The sequence below is a fragment of the Andrographis paniculata genome, unplaced genomic scaffold (assembly GCF_009805555.1).
Source record: "Andrographis paniculata isolate CXL003 unplaced genomic scaffold, ASM980555v1 Contig19END, whole genome shotgun sequence".
NCBI lineage: Eukaryota > Viridiplantae > Streptophyta > Magnoliopsida > Lamiales > Acanthaceae > Andrographis > Andrographis paniculata.
Window position 1 is genome coordinate 602,912 of NW_026137479.1, and position 25,887 is coordinate 628,798.

Below are 25,887 nucleotides of genomic sequence, written 5' to 3' on the forward strand. Positions count from 1 at the left end.
AGTGTGTTTGTTCGGGGATTGGATTTAAAATACATTATTCATCTTTTTTTTTCAAAAATATCAAAATACTTATTTTTTATTTTTTATATTATACTAAAAATTAATCTTACATTCAAAACGTCATATTGACCCCTATTTATATCACATCATATCTATATATATATATATATATATATAGTCCGCATCTAATCTGATTAAAAGTGATAAATCTCAGCCGTCCACGTCCACGCATTTCTTATGGACCACGACAGATATTTTTATTGTGCTGCACACGCAGATTACCATTCTGAATCTGACTCACTCTCGCTCTCCTCTCGAGTTCCGAATCCAAAGTCCTCTATGGAGATCGAAGGGATTTTGTTTTGTCTTCGTCTCCGAGTCCGTTTTGCTGCTGCAGGAATGGATCTCCGGCGAACCATCGGCGTGAGTTTTCGATCTGAATTGATGTTGACTGATAGTCGGAGTTCGTGCGTTTCTTCCTCTTTTGTTCTACTTCAGTTTTCTAAATTGCATTTTGATTTCAATTCGCATTTACAGCAATTTTCGCAGTCTCTAATTTCGCACTGGATCTCTGATGTGAGCTTTGCGGAGATGATTCTTCGCGGTGCGGTCGGTCGCCTGGCATTGACATTGTCTCCTATAGCTGCAAGGTTGTAAGTTAGACCCTCATCCTTTTCAATAATTTTCAATTTTGTGACATTTCAATTCGGTTCAATTTGATTACGGTTATTTCTCCCTAGCGCCTCTAATTTGATCTGACAAAGATGCTATTATTGTTAACTGAGGGTGTTTATATTGTTGTCTTGACGTTTGCATTGCGGTCAGCCACTGCCTGCTTAGACTAGAATTCAAGGTAGTCCTATCGTTTGGATTGATGCTTTCTGTTTACAATTTTTCCTACTATGTGCTTGTGAAGATTGATAGTTTCATCACGCTGAAGTTGATTCAAGATGGATATGGGGATTTACTCACACACCTACTAAACTCTAGAGGATTTCGGGTTGACATTAATTCATTTGTGGTTGCTCTCAAATTCGGTAGCCTTTGTTTTCGTTCTTGGTTTGAATAGAGAGTCAAGTACTTTTTGATATTGTGTATCGCTTGGAATTTTCTGCTATTTATTAATTTGTATTATAGTACCACTATTGGTCCTTATATCATGAGGATAAAGAATAATTTAAATTTATAATGAGGTTTGCATGCTAGGCTGTGGTGTGTATTTAGAAGCTTTAAGCAGACAATCTTTGATCCATCTGATCTTCCTTAATTCTGGAATTTGTTGTGGCGACTGTTTCTCCTTGCAACCATAAGCTTTAGCTCAATCTTTGATCAGCCAGGTTGCAGATGGAGCAGCTTTATCAGCTGGATCTGAAGCCGGTTTGGAGACGTTGGATGGTTGGTCGAAGGCAAGGCTGGAGGATTGATTGTGGCTGGTTTGGTCTGATTTGGATGGCGTCGGGTGTCTGATATTCAAAATTTTCAGGTCAGTTGCCTTTGCGGATGTTTGTTGGTGTGTGGTTGTGGTGTTTTTTGCTGGTGCTGAGGATTGATTGTGGTAAAATTAGTTCATTGCCTCTGTTCGTTGAATTTTTGTTATCTATGGAGTTTAGGAAGCTCTGTTTGGCTGCTTCAATGAATCGGTTGGGGGGTTTGAGGATTTTTTGAATTATTGAATTGGCGGTTGGAGTCGAGAGGAGCTCTCTTGTGGGTGTTTCAGGGAGGTCTGGTTTCTCTTCTATTGTTTTTCAGTTTTTTTATTGATTGTGCTGGGAGGTTTGTAGCCTGATCGATTTCAGGTGATGGTTTTTTGTGGAGCGGTGGCGGATGGGTGATCTCGACTCATCGGGATGGATTGAGCGGTTTTTTCGTTGTTTGTTTTGGGAGATACCAACGGTTGGTGTTTGTTTGGCGTGGTCTTGAAATATTTGGAGAAGCTTCGTGTCCTTGGCTGGATAAATATGGTAAAGAATCTGTTTAATTATTATTATTTTTATTAAAAAAAATAAGTAGACAAAAAAGGAAAAAAGGTTTTGTGAAGAGGGATGGATGTGAGGAGTTTGGGACCTTTGGGTGGTAAAAATTGGGAATGAAGAACGGGGATGAAAAATGGTTACTTTCTTTACTCTTTTAACAGATAAATACTCCTGAACCAAGTTTATTTTCACTTTCTTTTATTATTGTCATTTAAATTTATTCTTGTTTTATTTTTTATTAAAAAAAGTACTATTCATTTTACTATTTTTTTACTCTATTTTTTTAATTTTTTTACCAATTCTTTAAAAATTCGTGCTCGGGGTTAATTTTTTTTTTTTTTTTTTTTTTTTTTTTACGAAGGAGGGAGTATATTTTATTAATGGATAGGAAAGCTATTGTGCACTTCGAAAAGCTAACTATAGAGGCTTTCTTACCATGAGGCCATTGTGATTGCTTGAGTATTGATCCTTATGTTCGCATCCAAAGTGTTATGTTTCAGAGAGCTTCAAACTAACCCCTGTTTTCATTTATGAACTTAATGAGATTTAAATGATGTTAAGCTTAACTTTTAAAATTAATCCCTTATTAGCACAAGTTTGGTGACTTTGTGAAAATGCTGGCAATGCCATTTCTGTACACAAAGCACGAACATTGTGTGGATTCATGTGTGTATGCCTAGGAATGACTTATGTTAAGCTATTGAGTTAGTTTATGATACAATATAATATAACATGCTTGGCTGACGGAAAGGGCAAGGATACGTCATGTGGAGTTTTCTAATCTTTTTATCACTTGTATTTCTAATGCACAGGTATGTATATAAACAATTGCACACAGTGCGATGTGTTATTTAGAAGCTCCCTTTGTAGCATAAACTGCAACTGCAGCGGATAGGTAAGCAGGTATGCATAGCCATTAGCTGGCCTGTTTAATTTACGAAAGGACAAACAGCATGGAGCCCAGTATTATGATGGCAAAGGCTGGAATATCTCACAGGTGTTAGCCCAGAAAATAAGAGAGCCACGCGGCCAGCTTGTGTCCGACAGTATCACCAGACACGACAAGGTTACGTGCTCTTCGTTCCATTTCGGCCCATATTATTTTCGTTAAAGGCCCAGTCAGCCTAATACGTTTTCCTGCCAGGCCCATTTAACAAGGATGTCGGTGCGGAGCAGACAGGGCAACGTGCTGTCTGGAAGCTGCTTGCTCATTCGAACCCATTCGGCCCAAATAAATCCTTCGAGGCAAGTTCATAACAGCAGCAATCACGGGCTGCCGGCCACCAACCGACAAGATATATATAAGCTGTCTTGTTTATCCGTTAGGCCCAAACTTGTCATCCGACACGACCACGTGCTGCCTACCGGTTCCAGACACAGTCACGTGCTGCACTACAAAAACCGGCAGAAGACATATATTCTCGTCTTATATATTGGGCCCCAATCAATTCATTCAAGGCCCAACAGCAGCCCATAATAGCAGTCAGACATGCATACTTCTGTCGGCCCATAGCCAACATAGCCGTTACATTCAAACGTCTGTATCTTCATTCCCATCCGACATGGCCACGTGCTGTGTGCAATCTTCCGACAGTGCCACGTGATGTCGGTGCAGAACAGACAGGATTAATATTTGGGCTCATACAAATTCAGCCCAAATAAATTCTTTGAAAACCCAACATGTTTATAAGGCCCAATAGAAGCCCGTTATCAAGTTATTCAAGGCCCAAGACAGTAGCCCATAATAGCAGTCAGACATGCCTACGCTCTGTTCGGCCCATAGCCAACATAGACGTTAGATTCAAACGTGATGTCGGTGCAGAACAGACAGGATTTATATTTGGGCTCATACGAATTCAGCCCAAATAAATTCTTTGAAGGCCCAACGTGTGTTTTTTAAGGCCCAATCTCAGCCCATTATCAAGTCATTCAACGCCCAAGACAGTAGCCCATAATAGCAGTCGGGCATGCGTATGTTCTGTCGGCCCATAGCCAACATAGCTGTTAGATTCAAACGTATGGATTTTCATTCGCAACCGACATGGTCACGTGCTGTGTGCCACCTCCCGACAGTGCCAGGTGATGTCGGTGCAGAACAGACAGGATTTATATTTGGGCTCATACGAATTCAGCCCACATAAATTTTTTGAAGGCCCAACGTGTGTTTTTCAAGGCCCAATCTCAGCCCATTATCAAGTCATTCAAGGCCCAAGACAGTAGCCCATAATAGCAGTCGGGCATGCCTATGCTCTGTGGGCCCATAGCCAACATAGCCGTTAGATTCAAACGTATGGATTTTCAAACGTCATCCGACATGGCCACTGCTGTGTGCCATCTCCCGACAGTGCGCCAGGTGATGTCGGTGCAAAACAGACAGCATTTGTATTTGGGCTCGTACGAATTCGGCCTAAATAAATTATTTGAAGGCCCAACGTGTGTTTTTTTCAAGGCCCAACGTGCCAAACATCGCCAGGTGATGTCGGTGCAGAACAGACAGGAAATATACATTGAGCTCAGCCATTCGCCTAGAAAGCCGACATGTCCATTTACTGTCGGCCCATATGCAACAGGGCCAACAGATGTATGGTCATACACATTCTGTCCAGTTCTTTTTGCTCTTCAAGACCCACTTTCTTTAGGCCCATAATAAATCGTTCCAAATTGTTTTCTCTGCAGGCCCAATATGGCCCGTCCATATTCTCAAGTGCTGGCGGCCCACTTGACTAAGACGCGTTTTGTGTGGTCCAGGTCAAACTGGCCCAATGGTTTGCTCTTCGAGGCACATTCTACATGCCCTGGCGTTGTTGGTTCAGTCAATCTGGCCCCATGTGCTCGCCGCAGCTTGATTATAAATTAAGAGTAGTATATTTGATTGAATCTTTTACATTTAATCAGGTAATAAATTTTAAAATATTTTTTATATACAAAACGTAATTTGAGTTGACTGCAGTTAATTTCAAAATCATTCCGTATTCATCACCCTATAGGGACCACGTGAAATGTTTAATATTGGCACATCAGAGATAAAAAATGGCAGGCCATAAACAACGAACAACACCTCCACACTTTTCTCCCTGGAGGATCAATGACCAAATACGAAGAAAACTTCCAAGAAAAAAAAAACCCTCTAATCTGGTTCCAACCACAGTGATCTCTTTGTGGTCACAAGCCATAAAAGATTAAATAAAATACTTAACTGACCACCAAAACACTTTCCAAAAAATCAGCTTAACTATATTCTGAACTGAGCCATTGGCAAGAACTATACACACACACACACCTGAGATAACTAAGCAAATCAAGGGCTGGCCTCTTCAGTCGTGAAAGATCAAATTTAAGTTACCTTATAAAAAAAGGATTTTCAATTATAAGATTGTCCTTTTCTACAACTAGACATTGATTATGGATACATACCTTGTTCTAATAAGTGGAGTTCCAATTTCTCATCATATGGCCCCAATACAGCATGGAAGCAGTAATTGAAACCACATACCTTGCTTGAAACGGTGCAGCTGTTGCAACTCAAATTATCACATCTCAAAGATCTACAAAGCAGTAATAATAATTATTTAGTTACCAAATTTTGACCCAGAGAAGCAACAAGAAAAATGACTATCACATCAACATGCAAGCTCATAAAAAATTTTATGACAAGACAGCTAAATGACGCATCATGTTTGTTTTCCTTTCACCAGATGCAGTATACACATCCTTAAGCTTTGGTGCTGGGCACTCCACGGTTCGCTTAAGTCCGGAAGTTATAAACCGAACATACCCAGACACATACGTAGCCGAAAGACAACTGAAAGCAATCTTGTCGCAAAAAGAAAGAAACCGGCAAACCTTTGTTCTGTGACACTTTAGTAGCAACTTGTTGACTCAGATCACAATGACTCTTTAACATATTGTATATTTTAGCAATATTTAACAATGTATTTAAGCACAGTTCCTTAGCAAATAAAAATATTAATTCACAAATCTCACAATTTTTGAGTCCAAGCTTTCTATGGTTGACACCATGACTAATGCTGATTAAGCCAAATATGAAATCCCCTCCTTAAGTCCACACCTTTGCAAATTCCAGAAAAGAGGTCAACATATTAGCAACCCAAATATGCCTAGGAACACCAACAAAATCAACATAAGACAAGCAGGACACCGAGTAAATTCGGAACACAAATGTCATACTTAATCAATCTTCACCTCTCAAGAATACAAGGAAAAAGGAAAGGAAATTGATAAAATAATTAAGAAGCTACTGGTTGCTTTCCCTTCATCCCACCAGAAGCATAAGGTATTCTTACATTTATTATTTGTTACTGACGTCACATACAGAGATCATACTGTATGGAAAAGAGATCTATTTACCATGACTGTCGTGCAGTTGAGTAAGGGATTAATTTTAAAAGTGAAACTTATCTTAGCATCATCCATGTAATTATTTAAGTTTAAAAATGAAAACACATGAGATTAGTTAGAAGCACTCTGAAATATAACACTTTGGATGATAGAAGAAGCATCATCACTTAACATAACATTGTGGGTTAATGATAGCTTCAATACAGAAAATTAAAATCAACCATAAGTGCTGAAACCTAGTAGGATAATAGCGTTTGTGGATAGTGCACTCACTTTATTCAAGCTTGAAGATCAAAATTATCTTATCTTACTTGCCAACAGCAGGACAAAATGATGCTAAACTGGGAACTTCTATTTTTTGCTTTGATGCAGGTGTCACAAAAGCAAATTGTATCCGATCAATCAAATCATAGAGAAACATGTCATCAAAGAAAACTGATGATTTCAACTGTCGTGTTTCCTATGCTCCATGATCCAGTAACTGATTCTTTCCAAATTGCTTAAGTCTAGCTAGGAATCCAAACTTTAGAGAGGCAGATATATAACACAATAAGCATGAACAACTGACTGAAATGAATCAGGCAAACTGAAAAAACACCAGCCCGTGTAGCTACAGGGTAGATATTGAAGAATAGTAAATGCAATATTTTCTAAGAAATCAAACACACAATTTTAATTTCGCCTTTAAACCAAATTTTTACTGTTGGAAAATTTAATTAAGCTCCAGATATTCATGAAATCAATTCGATGCACATACTAAAAAGGGATATGTTATGGAAATAATGATCAACGGGTGGCGTGAACACAAAACCCACCTACTTCTGGAAATTATGATCAATGCGTGAATCAAACTCTTACCCTCGCCTAAACACCATTCACTCTCTGGGCATAAATGAGGTCGATGAACTTTTATGGGTCTACAGAACATATTCAATCACAACGGAATGCGCACTTGAATCAACACTTCCAATAGCCAGAAACTCGTAATTTGACAGAAAATCTGCAGCCAGGTTCTGCATTTGAAGAAGATTTTAGAGCCTGTCACAGGTCTAGTAATACTGTAAGAGTCTAAGACAATGCAAATATAACTTCGGAAACCTTTGTTTCTGAATAAAGTCAACCTGAGATAACAATCTGATATAGAGATCACTTCAAATTAAAGAAGATACAACCTAAAATAAAGATGCTACGGAGAAATAACCGTAATCGAATGAGACCGAATTGAAATGTCACAAAATCACTGAAAATTGCTAAATATTGAAAGGATGAGAGACTAACTTACAACCTTGCAGTTATAGGAGACAATGCCAATCCCAGGCGACCGACCGCGCCGCGAAGAATCATCTCCGCAAAGCTCACAATCAGAGTTCCATTGCAATATTAGAGATTGCGAAAATTGCTGTAAATGCAAATTGAAATCAAAATACAATTTAGAAGAAGAAGAAGAAGAAGAAGAAGAAGAAAAGCGGAAGAAACGCACAAACTCCGACTATCGGACAAACATCAATTCAGATCGACAAATTGCGCCGATAATTCTCCGGAGATCCTATCCTGCAGCAGAAAAATGGACTCGGAGACGAAGACAAATGAAAAATCCCTTCAATCTCCATAGAGTAATGCAGTTGGATTCGAAACTCTTCGAAACTCGAGAGGGAAGCGAGAGAGACTATAGTCAGGAAGCAGATGGTAGTCTGCGTGTCCATCACAATTAAAAATATCTGTCGTGGTCCACAAGAAATGAGTGACGTGGACGGCTAAGATTTAGCACTTTAATCAGATGAGATCTGGGCCATCCATACTAATTCCAGCAGCATTAGATTCAAATTTAAAATTAAATTCACGAATTAGATAAGGGCAGCAATAGACTCGAAGTCATATTTCATTAATAATTCAACATTTAATAAAATTAGTAATTATGGATTGATCTTATTTTCATTACAAAAAAATCTCTTGTAAAGCCAAATGATAAATTGATACATGGCAAGTCCATTGGCCCAGCACCCAACCCAACCCGCACAACATTAATAGCGTGGAGCTAGGGTGGGTCCCAAGACTGGGACCGATCACTGCCACCTGGCCTATACAATATACGCTACTGGAGAATACTAAACAAAGGGCAATGCAGTAAAAAAAAGTAAGATCTAAGGGCAATGTATAGCAGCAGCACCTACCCTCGAATATTTGCCAAATAAATCCCAACCGTTGATAGAATGAATAGTCTTTACAAGAAGCAATCACCAGCTCAACTCCTTTAAAGGCACTCACCATCAACGAATTGAGTAAGGTCTAGGGATTTCGCGGGAACCAATCAGCAGTCATGTCGTACTACCCCAAAGGCCACCACCGCACCGGGGAAGACTCCGACGACTTCAACGAGTACGATCCCACCCCTTACGGCGGCGGATACGACATCTCAGTGGCGTACGGCCGTCCCCTCCCCCCTTCCGACGAGACCTGCTACCCCAACCGCTCCGGCTCCCTCGACTTCGACTACGGTCGCCCACTCTACGCTTCCTTCGCCGAGCCCTGCGCCTACGCCGACAAAGCCTTGGAGCAAGAGTACCGTAGCTACGCCCGCCCGGGGCCCCGACCCGCCCCGTCTCCTCCCGGCGGCCCGCCGCCGCCCCACGCTAAATATGTCTCCGGCGAGCACCGCCCCAACTATGGCTATCAGCCGGGTATGGATCGCCCCGGCGGTGGGCACGAATTCGGCAGGAAGCCGGAGCCTCCGTATGGATCTGCGTACGGCCGGAAGCCGGATCATCACATCTCCGAGTACGGGTCCGGGTACGAATCGGGATATGGGCGTAGGCCCCAGCCTGAATTCGGGTCGGAGTACGAGAGGAAGCCCGAATACGAGCACCCCCATCCTCCTCCCGGGTATGGTAGTAGGCCCAACTTCGAATACGAGCACCCGAATCCTCCTCCCGGGTATAGTAGCAGGCCCAAATTCGAGAGGCAGAGATCTGATATCGATACGACCCGCTATATGAATCCAAATGAGGACGTCCGCCACCAATACGTGAGTTTTTTTTCTTGATTATTTACGGATGTTGTGTATTTCAAATTTATTATTATTTTTAAACCTTTTAATAATAAAAAATAAATGAGTTATTATGTAATTTGGTGGCAGGAGGATTATGGGAATAGGGAACCATCCAAGGACCGTCACCACCGCTTACACCACAGGCACTACGACGAGTGAAAGGAACAATGTCAATGATGGCGCTGTAGTATTCAGACACATTCATTAAATTAAGGTTCTTGGTGTGCACGTTTCAGTGTGTGGTGAATTTTGTGCTTTGCTGAAATAAAAGGAGAAACTGTACATGGCTCCCCCATGTAAGCTCGCTCCAGTATATCTGTGTCCCTGTGTGTATGTATTGTAAGTTATATATGTAACGTAATGTAATCCAGGTGATGTGTGTGGTATTGTGACATACATGTGTTTTATTTCAAAAGTAGCGGTAAGTGTGTGCTTGGTTTATTACATAATTCTGGAATTGAAGCAAAAGCAGCAAATTCACACTCTGCAGCAGCAGAAGTAAGCTTATTAGCATGGGTAATTTTAAAGCTTATGCTTTGCTTATTTTGGAGGCTGATTAATTGTGGCGTGGAGAGTTTTCTGCCGTGACACCTCCAGTACTGCCATTATCCGGACTGCCAAAAACATTTGACATGGATAAAGGATTGTAAGTGGAGCTCTCCCTTCTTAGTCCTTCTATGGCACTTAATGCACCAAGAGTGCTATTATAAATCCTTATGGTTTCTTCCCCAAGCCACAATGATGATGCATCAGAAGAAACCATGCCTGTTTGCTCATCCCCAACGACCTCTGCCACCACAGGGAACAGGATCTCCAGAATCTCCTCGCATTCGCCAATTAAAGTTGTGAGTAGTTCAGTTGAGAAGAAGGGCTGGTGAAAGGCAAAGTGAATGAATGGAAGACCTAGCCATGTCCCAGTTCTCTTGTCGAATTTCTTCAAAATCTTGACGAGGCCTAATGTGTGCAATAGCTTAACAAGTATTCAGCCCCAAGAAACAAGTGAAGGATGTAAGAACCTTTCGCAATAGTTTCATTACCTACGAAGTTAAGGGTGCTGTAGCTTTTAAGGAGGACCATCTCTCCATGAAGGGCGACGCATTCCCTGCGTATTTCCATTATTTCTTCGGTAAATTCGGCATCCAAGAGTCCCTCGATCCTTTCCTTTAGAGCCTGAGACAACAGAAGATGATGCTGATCATAAACTGAAACAGGAGATAGCACAATTATTCTTGCAAGGAATCAATATTTCAACAATGTTCCTTAAGCCCATTGGCAGACCTGTGTGTTGTTCCATTTCAGTTAGTTCAAAGAAACAAATCTACTGGAAATTGGTATATGCTTCTAGAGAGATTCCTTAAACCATATCGCTTCATCAAACTCATATGCTTATACCACGTGTTTGTCTCATCCCCAGTTCTCTGTTACATCACCTCATAGACTCCTAAAATGTCCTCGATATAGTAATTAGTAACAGAAATCGAGCTACGGCATCATTGTAAGATTACACGGCATAAAACTTGCAACAAAACTCACCTTGCAAGTTCTGAAAAGTTAGACAATTCTACGTTAAGGACGAGGATGAATACCGCTACTAGTTTCAGAATCATAAATTCCATCTACCACTTTTTGGCGTGTTGTATGCTTATATGTTGTTCTTTAGGAACAGCCAAGTTTTCGATACAAACAACGAATTCAATGCATAAATCCTTTGGCGAATCCAACTTCAATCAAAGGACGAATTAACCTCAACGAAAAAACCAATACAGAACAAGATGCAGGAATAATATACAGGACTAGCTAGCAATTCATAGAAGTTGATGACAGAGAAGCTAAGAACCTGGAAGCGGATGACGAAAACCTCCTCCTTCTCGACGTAGAAATCGTTGAACTTCTCGAGTTCCACGCAAAGAATAGCCACAAACCAAACCTGAAGCTCCGGCAAGGGCAGCAGCGGAGCAGCCGCGGCGGCCGGGATATTCTTAAGCAACTTCTTCAAGAGCTTGTAGCTCAAATAATATTCCCTCCACTCCGGTAGGGTTTTCTCCAAGTGAAGACTAAATTCTTTCCCAAACTTCATTTCCAACAATTCCTTGGTGGGAAAAAGTTAATTATCTGGAGAATTAACCTAATCCGTTGCTGTGAAAGCCGTAATCACCACCATTTTATACAAACTGCACAAGAAGCGAAGGTATCAACCGTCAAAAGAAGGTACAAAAACATAGAAATGACGAAGCATATTCTTGAGGGCTAATGGAATACACGGAATATTCCCGAGTAAATCCAAATTATATAACTTAGTTATACATTTTGGCTCTACTTTCACTGTTCTTATTGACGAAGAAACACAAATTTGTTGTCGTGGGGATATCTGGTTATCTGATTTCGTCGTGAGTCGATTACGCTGAGCTTCCAAGAGGACTGCTCCATTTGCACAGGAATATACTTTGAAAGATAACCATGAGAAATATATATACACATATTATATATTATCTGTAAACCATGACAAATATATTATATGCATACATACATACATCTAGCGAGGGGAGGAGGGCGGGGGAAGGAGAGAGGTGGGCTCTATATAGCCCAATTTACCAAAAGATTTAAAATTGGGCTACAAAGCCTGGCCCATTATAACCCAGAACTACGGCTACTATCACCAATTAATTTTGACACGTTATTAATCTGATTTTTTTAATTAAACCATGATTCAATCATTTTAATCATATTTTTTTAAAAAATAAAAAAGACACACACACACATGGTAGTTATAAGAGCTTGTCATATTTAATAAAAAAAAAATAGTATCTTTTTCTTTTCAAAATATAAAAAAGGATCGAATATCAAAACTATTGATTAGAGAAATTTGTGTTAATGTTACTTCAAATTATTCCATCAAAATAATACATACAACTCTCGAATAATATCCAAAAATGGACGTACGATCTGTTCATCAAACATAATCCCCATTCACCACGCAATTCTAAAAATATGCAAAATAATTAATCAGCGCTTTTCCTTTCAATACAAGAGAACTACACGAAGGCGCACCCAACACATGTCAACTAAAGTCGTGTTTTACTAACACATCGATTTTCCCTAACCAAAATCATAATTAAATCTAGGGCCTACTTAATGTGGCCATTTAAATAAATAACAACATATATAGGCAAATTAAATAGAGTAGTTTTTGGACATAGTTAATAAATTAAGGAAGGATCTATAATAAAATTTTGGGACAGAAGGTTAGGCAATGAAAGGAAGAGAAGTGTGTTGACTTGTGTTGTCATTTTTTGCAATGAGTAATGTGTGGGGAGGCACGTGTTTGTTTGTGCAGCCACAGAAGCATTTCACATGGGGGGCATTAGGTAATTTAAACATTTTCATTGAATGGGAAAAGCAAGATGAAGATGTTAGATTATGACAAATAGGGTTGTAATGTGTGTGTTTATGGGAAATTATTTGAATGGATAGATTATGCAATAAAAATTGAAGAGAATTGAAGGGCATGTGGGAAAATAGCAGCAAGTGTCCCTCCAACCTAGCCAATGAATTGGATAAGTCTACGCAGAATTGACAGCCATGTGATCCAATTAGTTCCCATAGTAAATGCATCTTTAATCTTGGAAGCTCCCGGGACTCCAGCACCGCGTCTGCTTTGTGAGTTGTGACTATAGCAGCATGGAATGGATTCCGACCATTTGGACTTGGCTAATTTCTGTGCAGCTTGATTTTTTATATTATATATTGTTTAACGTAAAAAAATATTGTTTCAAAAGCATCATTATTTTTAAACTTAAAAAAAAAAATCAAATTTAGAAAATCAAAAATTCAAAATCATAGCAAAACGCAATGAAACATATATATCATGCATCTTCTTAACTATATAATATTGATAACACTTCAAATATGGATAGACAATACATGAAATAAATTAAATATATTATATTGAACTAATGTGAAGATTAGTTGTCATGCATATACTTTTAATAAGTCTTTATATACGTAATTCGGTCATTGTCGAATTAAGATCACATTATATTTCATTTAACAAAATATAAGCAATATTTGTTAAACTCAATCGAATGATATAAATACATGTAATGAATTGTACTGTACTGAATTATATTTTTCATTATATATAAATATTTACTGCGCATATACACGCATGTGTGTGTCAACCCATTACTTATACATCGTAAACATTAATGTTACTATAACACGCACATAAATATATACACATTTTTTTATGATAAAAAAAAATTTGAAAAGGGTAACTGGATATAGGTACAAATGTGGTGGATGTTAGACCACAGCTTCAAATACAGCCTGGCTTCTTCATAAATGATGGATGGTTCATTAAATGAATGAGTTAAATTTATTTGGCCAAGACATATTAAAATTTCATATATGTATATATATATATATATATATACTTTTCTCGAGTGTGTAACCAAATTCAATATTTTGATGGGCAATTTCATGAACTTTCAAATAATTTTTGAATGTATTTGTGTTTAATGTTATTTTGAATATACTTTTTTAAATAAAAGTTGACTAAATATTTTAAATAGGTATTGAATTATTCTTTTTTTTTTTTTTAATTTGTTCACAAAAGCATCTCGTTATTTAAATAATAATAATTAATAATAATAATTACTACTAACTAAAAAGGAATAATAACGCGGATTACTACCAATCAAACAATACAACTACTATTCAATTGTGTGCTTTTTAATCCAAAGAACTAATGGGAAAACCATAAATGGCCTACGCAAAATTAAATGAACTAATAACTGACATTCATGGATGGAGGGTAATATGGTAAATTAAGGTAAACTATTTTTGTAACAGCGTTCGTTTATTTACTTTTTTCATTCCCAATTATTGATGAGGTTGGAGATGCAACTCTCGAGACATGTGATGGGCGTTTTTGTAATTTCCACTTCCCTGAACGTTAGGGTAATTTGTTTCCAGAATTCACCCTGCCAACTTTGGCTGAGAAGTAATAAGTAACGTAAACACGTATGCATGTAGAAGTTGGAAATTATTGGATGAAGATATTATTGTTTGCAATAGATATGATATTACATAAATCAAGAATTCAATATTTGGAGCACACATGTGTAATTGGTTTATATTATTGTGCATTGGTAAATATCATAATTTTAGCCACTTATCCAATTGTGCCAATGATGATTGTGTGTACCCAATTTAATGTTTGACATTGATACATCACATGCCCTATTCGACTATTGCCGGCAACTAAAGGAAATTAAATTCAATCTTCTTAAATTCTCGCATTATTTAAGAGAAGATAATTATTAATGGTGATTAGGACACTCTTAGGTGTAATTAATGATTTAGAGACAAATCTGCATGATGTGAGAGAATTAGATTATTGTTGAGAAATGTTTATGGGATCGTTGAAAAGTTTAAAAAACCTGTCTTTAGTTTGGGATATTTATTGTTTGGACATTATATTTAATTAATATAATATTGTTAGTAAAGTTGAGGAAATTATTTACGGGTGTCAGAAAGCATAATATTCAAAAACATGCCATGTATCTTTCTAGTGTTTTCAAGATTGTGACGTGGAACTACATGCAATAAATTTTGTCCCGTGTAATTAATTCACACATTGTTTTATATATATATATATATATATATTCTCTTAATTAGTGGATGAGATTAATTAAGTATTGATTTGATTTAATGCACGATTGGAAATTGAATTAAAATGATATTACTAAAAATTGATTACACTGAAACTAATTAACGGGAATGGTAGCCATTGATGATGTACATGATGAGCTTGAGGATTTCAGAATAAAAGACGCAACTCGTCGGCGGCGGCGGCGGCGTTGTTCAAAAAATCGGTGAATCGGACGGCGAAGAATTAACGAGATTGAGAATGCTGTTCCAGTAATTCTTGTTATCTTCAGTGCTGCAATCGTGGCCGCCGTCACTGGCGCTCCCGCTGCCGTTGTCTGAGTCGGCGCCGTCGTCGGAGAAGCGGCGGTCGGTTGAAGAGGTGCTGAGGAGGAGGTCCGTGAACTTTTCGACGAAATTCCCGCAGGGCACGTGTTCAACGGAGTTTCGCGTGGAAGATTCCGAAGCCCATTCCGACGAGAGACACGTGTCCTGCAGACCGGACGGGAAATGGATCGAATTCCCTATCCCGTCTCTATACTCAGGCAGATTCTTCCACTCCTCGTCGCCGTCTTCTTTTCCGATGCCGCCGTCGCTCGCCGGAAACTCAACGAACGCGGCGGAGCTCTCCGCCACTCCCGCCGCGGAGCTCAGCGTGGACGTCGGCGATTCCATATCGCCGACGGCGGCCGTTTCATTTGTCTTGGCCCATGCCTTGAGAACGTCCAGACACCTCGGCGCGCCGACCGGCTTAAGGAGCTGCAGGCTTGACGTGGAGCCGCCGGCTTCAGCGCTGTGAGGCTGAAAAGAAGGGGAAGTGGAGGTGCAGGATCGGAGCTTGGACTGCCTGACGAGCCTGGCTTCAGCTTCGAGGCGAGCGCTTTCCCACTGAGCCATATGGCTGAGATTGGCAGCATTCTTGGAGTTGGAGTGGCCGTCGCTGGACAAGAGGGCATCATTCTTGGGCTTGTGGGTCACGGGGTCGATCCCCATTTTGGCCAATCTTTTCTTGAGGTGGGTGTTCCAGTAATTCTTGATTTCATTGTCTGTTCTTTTGGGCAAATGCGTCGCTATGGCCGACCACCTGCCAAGAACAACCGACACGCCGTCATACCATGCCATTCGCCCCAACATAAACAAAACAAAACTAAACTGATCAACTCAAGTACTCAACTCTCTTGTAAGGAAGTGGAACTGACACGAGGGTGATGAATTGGAATTGGGATTTAATTAATTAATTAATTCCATGAGAAAGTTCAGTCCAGTGTTCGTCAGAGTAAGTAAGGCAAGGTGAAAATGTGAAGAAAAGTCGAACCTGTTCCCTAAAAGGGCGTGGAGCTGAATGATTGTCTGCTCTTCCTGTAAGCTGAACTTGCCTCTTTTAATGTCCGGCCTCAGGTAGTTTGTCCACCTTAATCTGCAGCTCTTGCCACATCTCTGGAGCCCTGAAATCCACGAACCAATACACATACACACACAGACACTACTTATTAATTAATATCCAAATATCTGAAAGTCAAACAAATTAAAGACACAGAGGAGGAGGATGATGGATCAGTTACCCACCAGCTTTGGCAGGCAAGGCTCGCCAGCTTCCATGGCCGTGCTCTTCTATGTAGGCCAACAGTTTGTTGTCTTCTTCAGGCGTCCATGGCCCTTTCTTCAGCCCTATTTTGTCACAGCATGGAGACCTCCCCATTCGTGGAAGATGGAACTACTACCAGTACACACTACACTAGACTAATTGGATTCTATTCTGCTAACAACACCAATTTATGCAGATATAAATATGTATATATGTATGTAGGAATCTCTCTCTCTCTCTCTCTCTCTCTCTCTCTCTCTCTCCCTGTGCGTGTAAGAAGAAACTGTGAGTAGGTTAGCCAACGGGTGAAGCAAAATCAGAGAAATGCAGACAGACTGAATGGCCAAGCAGTAAATAAGGGAAGAGAGGTGGGCTTGGGGCTGGGAAAGAATCAAAAGGGGATATCATATGGAATGGAGGTAATAAATGCCCATTTTCTTGATGATGATGAGGATGATGATGATAATCAGTAGCAGTAGCACTAGCAATAGCGATGGAAGTAGCAGTACTAGCCAAAGCAATACATCATATTTCCGTGTGACATAACTGCCCTTAGTTACAAATCAATTTAAGGAAAAAATTATGAAACCCTTTTCAACCAGTGGGTGGCCTCGTCTCATTTATTAGACCGGCTTCATTTAACTGTCCCCTCGGTAATTTTTTTTTTTTAACACAAAAATAAAAGGCACAAGTCAATAATTCACCTATGCACATTAATCACCAAATAATGTATGTTTCTATTTTATTTTGTTGTTTCAAAAGTAAATGTACGAGGGGCAGTATTGGAATTCTCTCTGCGTGGGCCATTGGGCCTGTAGAAAAGACAAATTGGGCCCACCGTGTAAAATTATATCATATATTTATGGACAGAGGCCTTAAAGCCCAGTACAAATGGGCCCGCCCATATTTAAGAATTTGGCCGTTCCAGCCATTCGTATGGTCCAAACACTGCCTTAACTCTCCTTATTAAATGCCACCTTGTCAGGAAAATATTGCTCCACGTCACCTATTCGGGCTGCTCCATAGCCCTAATTGGGCCTAGCCACTACAGCAGGCTCATAACCCGACCCAGATCCATCCGGCCCATAAATATGCTATATGTTCGAATGAAAGAGACCTGATTATTTACATAAATCAGCAAAACAGTAAAGGCCGATTTTAAATAATTTATAGAACGGATAATGATATTCATAAAAATTAAAAAAGTTTATTTGTTGAAAACGAAGGAAAATGCACTACACACGTGGTGATTTAGTGATCCTTTTCAATTGGACCACTTGTCACGATACCAGGCCTCAACTACACTTTACCCAATATTAAAAACTAAATAAAATAGCCGATCCAAAAAAAAAAAAAAAAAAAAACTAAATAAAATAAAATAAAGACATCCTTAACTGATTTTCTATTACAAAAATAGCCTCTCATATTTCTAGACATTGTTTGGGGCACGTGGATGCCTAGTCAAGTTGGGCTGGGACCATTGAAGGTGTGACAGTTTCCAGCTCAATTGTAAAAAAATTTGAATCGGTTGTATGAATTTCATTTCACTCCATAACCAGTACAATTAAACCTTGTAACAAATTAAATAGCACACAAACCTACATTGTACAAATACATCAAGAAAGACCGACACCTCAAATTAAACTACAAATTTTCATGGTAACAATAATTGTAACAACTAAGACATTATCAGAAGCTAATTTTACCTAAACATGGAATGTGTGTATCATCCATTAATTCATTCAATTTTACCTTTACGCATGTAATTACTTTCTGCTTCTTTCTACATGTTACAGAAGACAATAAACATGAATCCATCCTCCTAAAATCGTTCAGTAATTCCAGAGACAATCGAGGTCGATGGGAGCTGCAGAAACCACAGGGAACTCAACATCAATATCTTGGTGGAAATGCTTGAATCCAACTTCATTACAGGTAGAGGGGATGTCCTGTAAGAACTCCATGGCCCCGCGATCATTCGCGAGAAGACGGTGTAAGAATGATTGATCCGACATATGAACCGAGCCCTGGATCGAAGCCGGGACATCAGTGTGGTCATCCAGGGCCCTGGACAGTGATCCATTAGCGACAGGCGATGATTCCATCAGTGAAGGCAAGGCAGCTGACGAATCATCGATTGTTGTCGTGCTGGCCTGTAGCCCCGAGATATGGACCTTCTTCCCTGCCGAGCTCTTGTTGAACACTCGGCAAATAACCCATTCTTTCTGCAGGACATCAGATGTTCAGACGAGACGAGGAAATTAATGAATGATCAATTAAGGAAGGTAATAAAGTACCTTGGCAGAATCGGGGACAAGTTTGGTATTGGGGAGGGATCTGTACTCGTGCATGACCCAATTAGTCTTGATCCCAGTGGGGGCCCGACCCCTGTAGAAAACCAGGGTCTTCTTCATCCCCACCAGGGCCTTTCCCTGGAAAATCTCTTTATCCTTTCCAGTGGCCTTCCAGTATCCGGCCACCGTCGCCCTGTTCGTCCGGGACCCCGTCGGGTACTTCCGGTCCCGAACGCAGAAAAAATACCATTCCTTTTCGCCCATCTTCGCCTTCCCTGAGTATACATACAATCATCCATCAATTAATTAAAGTAATTAATTAATTAGCAGCAACTACTTGAAGATTAACAACATCAAATAGAGTGATGGTGATGGTGATCGCTCACATGGTAAATCCCAGGGCTCAACCCTGTTGAGGTCGACCTCTCCAATGGCGGTGCAGGTGAAGGCCCTGTCAGCCACTTTCGGACACAAGTAATGAGTTATGAGCTCCTCGTCGGTCGGGTGGAACCGAAACCCTGGCGGCAATTCTATTGCACTTGCCGCCTCATCAAAACCCTCCATCTGTACTAGTAATTCTTCCATCAATCAATTAAAACCCCACCCTCCTGCTGCTGCTGCTGCTGCTGCTGTCTGAAATTATAATTTTTATATATATGATATGATCCCGACAGGCTGAGACAAGAATCCGAATTAGAGGGAAACTGATGAGAATCCTGCACTGATCTGGAGCAATTCAGAGATATATATATATTATATATATATATATATATGTAAGAGTGGCTAGGTTTAATTTGTTGGTGATTAGATAGAAAGGGCGAGGGGAGGGATCTCTTAACAGAAAGATTGAGATTAGTTATGAAGACAGACAGGTGTTCCTCGGAACAGAAATCCCTGAATTGTTGTTTTTCTCAGGAGATATAAACGTGGAATGTAAGGAAACCAACTGGCTAGCCATATCAATATCATCAATATCCCTCACCCTCACCCACTTCTACTTTCTGCTTTCTTTCGCCCTTTTAAACTGTCTTAATCTAATTCCTTGTAATTTCATTTTCACACCGCATTACATACGTTCATTCACATACAAAAACCACTTCATATATCATTCACCTCACTTCAGTTTAATTAATTAATTAATTACAATGATTCAAACTATATATTAAATTATTTTTTTTATTCACAACCCTTGCCCCAAACACTTGTAAACAAAAACAATATTATATTATTCTTTATGAGAGATGGGAGTGAAAATAGGGAGGAATTCAGAAAAACATTAAAAGTCCGGTTGGTTGCATCTGTTTAACAGAAGATATCTACTTGCAATGGAAAAGCAGCCAGCCAAACTGAGGGCAGCTCCCGGGAGTCCCACTCCAGAGACCCTACGAACGGCTTGGATCATCCGGGAGTCGATGACCCGGCTGACACTAGAGAACAGAGCCCTGAAAATAATTAAATAACAATAATAAAATCCATCTTGTCTTGGAATAGAAAAGGAAATGTAACAACGACAGCCCAAGAAATGACGAAATAAATATTGTCCCAGATTTGTTGTATAGTCCCATAATACATTCATACATATGTTGTTTGTTATCATCATTAATTCGTATGTAATAATAGGACAAGGTATGTGTATATGTAATTTAGTATACAGATTGCTTTTCCAACTTACAAGGACCACAACACCCATTTCTGTTATGCCCATCAATATTCTCGTGATTTAGGCCTGTCTGACGTATTATTTCTTTCTTTTTTTAAAAAAAAAAAATTTTGATTAATACTCTGCATGTAATTCCAAAAATAACTCATATATATCCAAATAGCAATTTTTACAAATTATAATAATGATAATTTAATTGTAATTTGTAACTTTTTATATATATATATATATATATTATCCTCATCAATCACCTTTAATTTCTTTCTGTCTGAATTCAATGAATCCGGTAAACTTAGTTAAGGTAAAACTATATAGCAATAAAAAAATAAAGAAGCATATTTTTAATTAGTTTATGTGAATACACAAATAATTTTATGTTATGAGTTTATATAATATTAATAAAGTTAGGGCAAAGTCCATTCAACAGTTTTAGTTGTACCCGACCTTGTTTACATAGTGTAATAATAAATCCTTATTATTATTATTATTTTAGTTAAGCCGCTACTCGTTTTTAGTAACATCGTAACATCTATGACAAAAGAGATTTTAAAATATTAAAAGTTTGAACTCATCACAAATTCAATCAATGCCAATACCCTAAACACCCCTTACAAAATAGTTGAGCAATTATTGTTGCTTGCTATTGTCAAATATAAATAGTTTCAATATTATTTTGTTTAATACAATATCTTGTATAAAGAACATATATGATATATTAGAGTAGAGTAAAAAAATAATACTATAATGAATAACAAAAAATTGTGTTTGGAAACGCGCACACACACACACACAAACCAATAATAGTTTGAACTGTCATTAGTAAGTATGTTTAATTAATTATTTGATTTGTGGATAATTACTGGCCAAGTAAAACCGACCTATTTGCCCAAGATTAATTATTTATGACTAATTAAATAAATACGACTATCTACCTTAATTATAGGAATGAACCCAGCAGCCACGAGGCAGCATTTGTGCATTAATTAATTAATTAATTAATTAAAAGTATAATTATTTTTATCACTTATTTATTTCTATATGTGGTTGAATATTGATTTTTCATTGTTAATATGATGAACGTTATTAAACAACACTCTCATACTATTATGTGTATTTTATATACAGCATGGATAGGGTGTTGAATAACTAAAAAATAATTATATTAATTTATATCAGTATTCTAAAATGATATAGATGTTGTAAATCAAAATAAATAAATAAACATTTACGGACCACGCACACATTTAAGTAGTTGAATTTTGACAAGTTTCAAGTGTCAATTATAACTTGTGTTAATATTGAATTTCAATATTTAGACATTAGTAGATTATTTATTGCATGTATTTCAAATAAAAGACAGCGTCAAATTATTGATTGTTACTGCAAATTCAAACCAATTTCGCAATCATCTTTTAGTTGTTTTATCCAAAGCAGTTTATTTAATTGCAAAGTGCCCAAGTAACGAGACACTATCTAGATAAGTTCAATAATTAGGGTCGGAATTTTGAATTACCAAATTTGCCCCTTCCATTAAAATACTACTAGTTCTAGTGAGTGTGAGTCAGCAGTCAACGCGTTTGACTGTGAGGTTATGATCAGAAAAAGCTCTGCATCGCAGAGTTGGATCTTCCACCAGCGCTCCTCGTTGTGGCGGAGCTGCAAGAATTTCCGATCTCTGAAGCAAATCCACGCTCGTATGATCGTCGATGGCTTCAATTGCGATCGCGGTGCTCTCAAAGAACTCGTTTACGCTGCGGCGGTTGAATTGCAGACCTCAATTGAATATGCACACCAACTGTTCGACCAAATTTCTGAACCGGACCTGTTCATGTGGAACACCATGATTCGGGGGTCAGCTCAGAGCCCGAAGCCTTGGTCGGCCGTGTCGATCTATTCCAAAATGGAGAGGCATTTCGTCAAGCCTGATCACTACACTTTCCCTTTCGTGCTCAAGGCCTGCACGAGGCTTTCGTGGATTAACACAGGGACTGTGATACATGGGAAGATAACAAAGCATGGATTCCATTGGAATGTACATTCGAGGAATGCGCTCATATATTTCCACGCAAATTGTGGGGATATAGCGATTGCAAACTGCCTGTTTGATGAATCAGGGAGAGGGGATGTCGTGGCTTGTTCAGCTTTGATTGCAGGATATGCAAAGAGACACAATTTGGTAGCTGCCAGGGAACTGTTCGACGAAATGCCGATGAAGGATTTGGTTTCTTGGAATGTGATGATCACAGGATACGTGAAGCAAGGCAACATGGAGTGTGCAAGGGAGTTGTTTTATTCGGTTCCGGAAAGGGATGTGGTGACATGGAATGCAATGATATCAGGCTACGTTCTCAAGGGAGAGCACGCAAAGGCCTTTGAAATGTACGAGGAGATGACGAGCATAGGAGAGCGCCCCGATAATGTGACAATGTTGAGTCTTTTGTCTGCGTGTGCAGATTCTGGGAATATAGATATGGGTGAGACAATACATCGCTCCATTTTGGGGATCGACGATGCAGGAGTGGTTAGCATTTTTCTAGGAAATGCTCTCATCGATATGTATTCCAAATGTGGGAGCATTCGGAAGGCGCTTGATGTGTTTCATCGGATGAGAGAGAGGGACGAAGCATCGTGGAACTCTATAATAGTAGGATTAGCTTTTGGCGGCTGTATGGAGAATTCTTTATGTCTATTTGAAGAAATGAGGAGAACTAAGTTTAGGCCGAATGAGATTACTTTTGTGGGGGTATTGATCGCTTGCAGCCATTCTGGGAGAGTAGATGAAGGCCGGGCATATTTTGAACTGATGAAGAGTAGATACAAAATCCAACCGAATCTTAAGCACTACGGATGCATGGTGGATTTATACGCTCGGGCAGGGCTGTTAAACGAAGCGTTTGAGTTCATCAAGTCGATGAAGCTGGAGCCAAATGCCATTGTTTGGAGAACGCTGCTCGGAGCTTGTCGAATCCATGGCAACATTGAGCTGGGAAGGCATGCCAATAAGGAACTTCTCAAATTGAGGCAAGGCGAAAGCGGCGACTATGTTCTGCTGTCGAATATATATGCTGAAAGCGGCGAATGGCGCAGCGCTGAAAATGTGAGGAATTTGATGGACGGGAGCGGCGTGAAAAAGGAGCGTGGATTCAGTTCGATTGATAAAGAAAATGATGAACTCCTTGGGTTTTTGCTCGGTTAGCACAACATTAAGTTCCCGACAACAACGATGGAAACCGAATTCGATGAATTACAAAGAATCAATTTATTTCTCCATGGGAGTACATCACACACATCATGGTCTTAAATAACTTAATATTGATCAAGACAGGGGATGAATGGTAAGCTCTTAAACTCTGGACATTGCAACAGCAGACAGCAATATAAGCAGCATCAGGACAAGAATTCCGATGAAGGATCCGACTAAAGAGCCCGAAACTCTCTCACAGAAGGTGTTAGAATGCTGACAGATAGCAAACCAGTTGGCCTGGACGTCGCCCTTGTGGGCTAAGTGCACGACAGCAGCTGCAGCCGAGGCCCCAGCCGTCAACAGAGACAGAATGATCATGTCGAGTACGATCAACACAGTCCTCGTCACCTTAGCTCCACTCTTCAAGATATGGAAAATTGACAGCGCCAGCGAAAGAACGAGGTAACCGCACGTCACAGCATTAGAAACAACGTAAAACCTGCCGACGTCACATTCTAACACAATTAGCATCACCACAAGAATTTCTTGACATGATGTTAGAGATCATCATCAAACAAACAAACTTACGAGAATGCCGGGAGGTCGTGATGCTGCTGTACCCTAAACCGGCGGATAAAATGGAGCATCTGAGAAGAAGTCCCAACAGCAATAGCACTTCCGAGAGTGGCTATAGCCGCGACGATCCTCATGACAAAATCGAGCTTCGATATCCCTCTGTTTGGAGGAGCATCCGGCGCATCGTTATCCGATTCCGACGCCTGAGCTGCCTCACTGCCTTCCTCTGCCGTTTTCTTCTTCATCTTCATCTTCATCTTCTTACAAGCAATGTTTTTCCTAAGATTTTGCTTGTGTTGTGCAGACAGGGAATGCCTATGAAGTTATATATATATATACATGGTAAACATGTCCGAGCAGGTTTCCACTATTCAAACCAGTCAAATGTTAGGCTAATATTTTGGCACATGAGAGCAGTGAATAAATTTGGTGATATCCTTAGCAGTGGTGCATCACCTACAAATCCCTGTGGCTGTGCCCCTAATTCAAGAAAAACATGGAATCAATTTTGACTTTCTTGTGATTCTTGTCAATCTGTTCTGTTATATCATCACAACTTTTAAGACCGGACCACCATCACATTACGTAATCAGGCTTCGAAATTTTTAGTAGATTGGGTTCCAAAGTTGGGCCCTAAAAAGGCCATGGCATGGCAAGAATTGGGTCTAAAACTTGCGTATAAACATAAACAGGAAGAAAAGAAACAAATTTACGTGTTAAAAACTTACAAGCAAGCAAGAGGAAAAGAGAGGTGGCAATAAACGCAAGCAGGTAGGCAGGCGTTGGCAGCACGTTGGTAGATTAATTGAAGTCAACTAACAAACTAGCAAGGAGAAAACAGTATTTTCAGAGGAGGGATTAGGCATGAAGTCCTTATCTTGAAAGAGTTGACTTGGTAAGGTAAATTCCAGATTTTGGAACAAGTGAAGTAACTCAAAAATGGATCAGAACAGAAGTGCGTTCGTGCTTGGAATCGTGGGAGCGGCGATAACGCTTTCGGCTTATTCTCAGACTTTGATATCGCCGACGCAGTGCATCGCAGTCGGCCTGCTTGTCCTAGTTTTTGGTCTTCTTGTCAGGGAAGGCCTTATTAATATATAGACTGTGATGCTTGCTATACGAATATCATTTTCATTTTCAACGCTGTTGCTCTCTCTTCTTCATTGCTGTTGTTTTAATAATTGTATGTCGGTAGTCAAGAACAACCTCTACGTTTTATGTTTGTTTGATTTGGAATGTGTTTTTAATGTTGTTTGTGCTGGATTTATTGGATTTGTTTTCAAGATTACATTAATTAGTTGTATTTGGAATGCCCAGGTTTGTAGAGCACAGGCAAGCTGCAAATTTCTAATTATTACTGATAGATATATTTATTGATCGATACGAAATATGCATAAAGTGTTTGTTGTTGTATATGCAGCTAAATATTAGCTGCAAATCTTTCCACCATTTGTAATATATCATCATAACAAAGACGGCACACCTTTAACGCACCAAATGATACCTAAACATCTTAACAGTTATTTTCAAGTGTACGGTTTGGGACGGTCTTTCATGGCGA

The 25,887-nt window shown here is 39.4% G+C and overlaps 8 protein-coding genes and 1 long non-coding RNA gene across 30 annotated transcripts; 4 read left to right on the plus strand and 5 right to left on the minus strand.

Moving 5' to 3' along the window:
- The first annotated feature begins 233 nt into the window (after nucleotides 1–233).
- LOC127243031 (uncharacterized) lies at nucleotides 234–4,881 on the plus strand. Of its 19 annotated transcripts, none has more exons than XR_007836919.1 (7): nucleotides 262–423; nucleotides 538–650; nucleotides 1,338–1,483; nucleotides 1,611–1,961; nucleotides 2,786–3,039; nucleotides 3,118–4,554; nucleotides 4,650–4,881. XR_007836919.1 is itself a non-coding variant. In XM_051262885.1 (6 exons), the coding sequence occupies exons 1-4, from the start codon at nucleotides 238–240 to the stop codon at nucleotides 1,422–1,424; spliced, it is 417 nt and encodes a 138-aa protein (XP_051118842.1). In that variant the 5' UTR covers nucleotides 234–237; the 3' UTR covers nucleotides 1,425–1,961; nucleotides 2,786–3,039; nucleotides 3,118–3,691. The 19 variants fall into 19 exon arrangements, 4 of the variants coding, with proteins under 4 accessions (XP_051118842.1, XP_051118850.1, XP_051118836.1 ...); XR_007836939.1 differs by lacking the exon at nucleotides 4,650–4,881 and adding an exon at nucleotides 826–853 and having other exon boundaries at nucleotides 265–467; nucleotides 3,118–3,691; XR_007836927.1 differs by lacking the exon at nucleotides 4,650–4,881 and adding an exon at nucleotides 826–853 and having other exon boundaries at nucleotides 266–423; nucleotides 1,334–1,483; nucleotides 3,118–3,691.
- Nucleotides 4,882–5,306: 425 nt separating this feature from the next.
- Nucleotides 5,307–8,022, minus strand: LOC127243094 (uncharacterized). Of its 3 annotated transcripts, none has more exons than XR_007836943.1 (5): nucleotides 7,813–8,020; nucleotides 7,618–7,731; nucleotides 7,191–7,345; nucleotides 5,958–6,091; nucleotides 5,307–5,518 (listed from the first exon to the last, which is right to left on the minus strand). It is a non-coding gene; the product is annotated as an uncharacterized LOC127243094 (long non-coding RNA). The 3 variants fall into 3 exon arrangements; XR_007836942.1 differs by having other exon boundaries at nucleotides 5,958–6,042; nucleotides 7,813–8,019; XR_007836941.1 differs by having other exon boundaries at nucleotides 5,958–7,345; nucleotides 7,813–8,022.
- A 536-nt stretch (nucleotides 8,023–8,558) lies between these two features.
- On the plus strand, nucleotides 8,559–9,827 carry LOC127243472 (uncharacterized protein At5g39570-like). The gene is made up of 2 exons (XM_051263510.1): nucleotides 8,559–9,354; nucleotides 9,466–9,827. Exons 1-2 carry the CDS (start codon nucleotides 8,650–8,652, stop codon nucleotides 9,535–9,537), a joined length of 777 nt encoding a protein of 258 aa, XP_051119467.1. The 5' UTR covers nucleotides 8,559–8,649; the 3' UTR covers nucleotides 9,538–9,827.
- Nucleotides 9,795–11,865, minus strand: LOC127243478 (SPX domain-containing protein 4-like). 2 transcript variants are annotated; one of them, XM_051263523.1, is made up of 4 exons: nucleotides 11,683–11,865; nucleotides 11,216–11,549; nucleotides 10,416–10,548; nucleotides 9,795–10,332 (listed from the first exon to the last, which is right to left on the minus strand). In XM_051263523.1, exons 2-4 carry the CDS (start codon nucleotides 11,453–11,455, stop codon nucleotides 9,935–9,937), a joined length of 771 nt encoding a protein of 256 aa, XP_051119480.1. In that variant the 5' UTR covers nucleotides 11,456–11,549; nucleotides 11,683–11,865; the 3' UTR covers nucleotides 9,795–9,934. The 2 variants fall into 2 exon arrangements, with proteins under 2 accessions (XP_051119480.1, XP_051119488.1); XM_051263531.1 differs by lacking the exon at nucleotides 11,683–11,865 and adding an exon at nucleotides 11,638–11,655.
- A 3,233-nt stretch (nucleotides 11,866–15,098) lies between these two features.
- On the minus strand, nucleotides 15,099–17,043 carry LOC127244555 (transcription factor MYB16). The gene is made up of 3 exons (XM_051265130.1): nucleotides 16,594–17,043; nucleotides 16,343–16,472; nucleotides 15,099–16,111 (listed from the first exon to the last, which is right to left on the minus strand). Exons 1-3 carry the CDS (start codon nucleotides 16,724–16,726, stop codon nucleotides 15,244–15,246), a joined length of 1,131 nt encoding a protein of 376 aa, XP_051121087.1. The 5' UTR covers nucleotides 16,727–17,043; the 3' UTR covers nucleotides 15,099–15,243.
- Nucleotides 17,044–18,130: 1,087 nt separating this feature from the next.
- On the minus strand, nucleotides 18,131–19,897 carry LOC127241721 (NAC domain-containing protein 100-like). Its single transcript, XM_051260896.1, has 3 exons — nucleotides 19,293–19,897; nucleotides 18,910–19,181; nucleotides 18,131–18,837 (listed from the first exon to the last, which is right to left on the minus strand). Exons 1-3 carry the CDS (start codon nucleotides 19,489–19,491, stop codon nucleotides 18,445–18,447), a joined length of 864 nt encoding a protein of 287 aa, XP_051116853.1. The 5' UTR covers nucleotides 19,492–19,897; the 3' UTR covers nucleotides 18,131–18,444.
- A 2,221-nt stretch (nucleotides 19,898–22,118) lies between these two features.
- Nucleotides 22,119–23,762, plus strand: LOC127244047 (pentatricopeptide repeat-containing protein At5g15300). The gene has a single exon (XM_051264344.1). The coding sequence runs from the start codon at nucleotides 22,158–22,160 to the stop codon at nucleotides 23,760–23,762; it is 1,605 nt and encodes a 534-aa protein (XP_051120301.1). The 5' UTR covers nucleotides 22,119–22,157.
- A 28-nt stretch (nucleotides 23,763–23,790) lies between these two features.
- Nucleotides 23,791–24,583, minus strand: LOC127244069 (casparian strip membrane protein 1-like). The gene is made up of 2 exons (XM_051264383.1): nucleotides 24,339–24,583; nucleotides 23,791–24,249 (listed from the first exon to the last, which is right to left on the minus strand). Exons 1-2 carry the CDS (start codon nucleotides 24,581–24,583, stop codon nucleotides 23,910–23,912), a joined length of 585 nt encoding a protein of 194 aa, XP_051120340.1. The 3' UTR covers nucleotides 23,791–23,909.
- Nucleotides 24,584–25,265: 682 nt separating this feature from the next.
- On the plus strand, nucleotides 25,266–25,629 carry LOC127244078 (uncharacterized). Its single transcript, XM_051264395.1, has one exon. It carries the CDS (start codon nucleotides 25,266–25,268, stop codon nucleotides 25,425–25,427), a length of 162 nt encoding a protein of 53 aa, XP_051120352.1. The 3' UTR covers nucleotides 25,428–25,629.
- Nucleotides 25,630–25,887: the final 258 nt, after the last annotated feature.

Excerpts from the sequence above, each read along its gene's own strand:
- LOC127243478 (XM_051263523.1), bottom strand. The coding sequence starts at position 11,455 with ATGAAGTTTGGGAAAGAATTTAGTCTTCACTTGGAGAAAACCCTACCG. Across the intron at positions 10,549-11,215 it reads TTTTCGTCATCCGCTTCCAG|GCTCTAAAGGAAAGGATCGA; the intron begins GTTCTTAGCTTC and ends CTGTTGTCTCAG. Across the intron at positions 10,333-10,415 it reads CAGCACCCTTAACTTCGTAG|GCCTCGTCAAGATTTTGAAG; the intron begins GTAATGAAACTA and ends TGCACACATTAG.
- LOC127244078 (XM_051264395.1), top strand. The coding sequence starts at position 25,266 with ATGGATCAGAACAGAAGTGCGTTCGTGCTTGGAATCGTGGGAGCGGCG.
- LOC127244069 (XM_051264383.1), bottom strand. The coding sequence starts at position 24,583 with ATGAAGATGAAGATGAAGAAGAAAACGGCAGAGGAAGGCAGTGAGGCA. Across the intron at positions 24,250-24,338 it reads CACGACCTCCCGGCATTCTC|GTTTTACGTTGTTTCTAATG; the intron begins GTAAGTTTGTTT and ends TGACGTCGGCAG.
- LOC127244555 (XM_051265130.1), bottom strand. The coding sequence starts at position 16,726 with ATGGGGAGGTCTCCATGCTGTGACAAAATAGGGCTGAAGAAAGGGCCA. Across the intron at positions 16,473-16,593 it reads AGCCTTGCCTGCCAAAGCTG|GGCTCCAGAGATGTGGCAAG; the intron begins GTGGGTAACTGA and ends CGTGGATTTCAG. Across the intron at positions 16,112-16,342 it reads CACGCCCTTTTAGGGAACAG|GTGGTCGGCCATAGCGACGC; the intron begins GTTCGACTTTTC and ends TGTTCTTGGCAG.
- LOC127243472 (XM_051263510.1), top strand. The coding sequence starts at position 8,650 with ATGTCGTACTACCCCAAAGGCCACCACCGCACCGGGGAAGACTCCGAC. Across the intron at positions 9,355-9,465 it reads AGGACGTCCGCCACCAATAC|GAGGATTATGGGAATAGGGA; the intron begins GTGAGTTTTTTT and ends ATTTGGTGGCAG.
- LOC127244047 (XM_051264344.1), top strand. The coding sequence starts at position 22,158 with ATGATCAGAAAAAGCTCTGCATCGCAGAGTTGGATCTTCCACCAGCGC.
- LOC127241721 (XM_051260896.1), bottom strand. The coding sequence starts at position 19,491 with ATGGAAGAATTACTAGTACAGATGGAGGGTTTTGATGAGGCGGCAAGT. Across the intron at positions 19,182-19,292 it reads TGAGCCCTGGGATTTACCAT|GGAAGGCGAAGATGGGCGAA; the intron begins GTGAGCGATCAC and ends ATGTATACTCAG. Across the intron at positions 18,838-18,909 it reads TTGTCCCCGATTCTGCCAAG|AAAGAATGGGTTATTTGCCG; the intron begins GTACTTTATTAC and ends GATGTCCTGCAG.
- LOC127243031 (XM_051262872.1), top strand. The coding sequence starts at position 238 with ATGGACCACGACAGATATTTTTATTGTGCTGCACACGCAGATTACCAT. Across the intron at positions 424-537 it reads ATCTCCGGCGAACCATCGGC|CAATTTTCGCAGTCTCTAAT; the intron begins GTGAGTTTTCGA and ends TCGCATTTACAG. Across the intron at positions 854-940 it reads TGCTTAGACTAGAATTCAAG|TTGATTCAAGATGGATATGG; the intron begins GTAGTCCTATCG and ends ATCACGCTGAAG.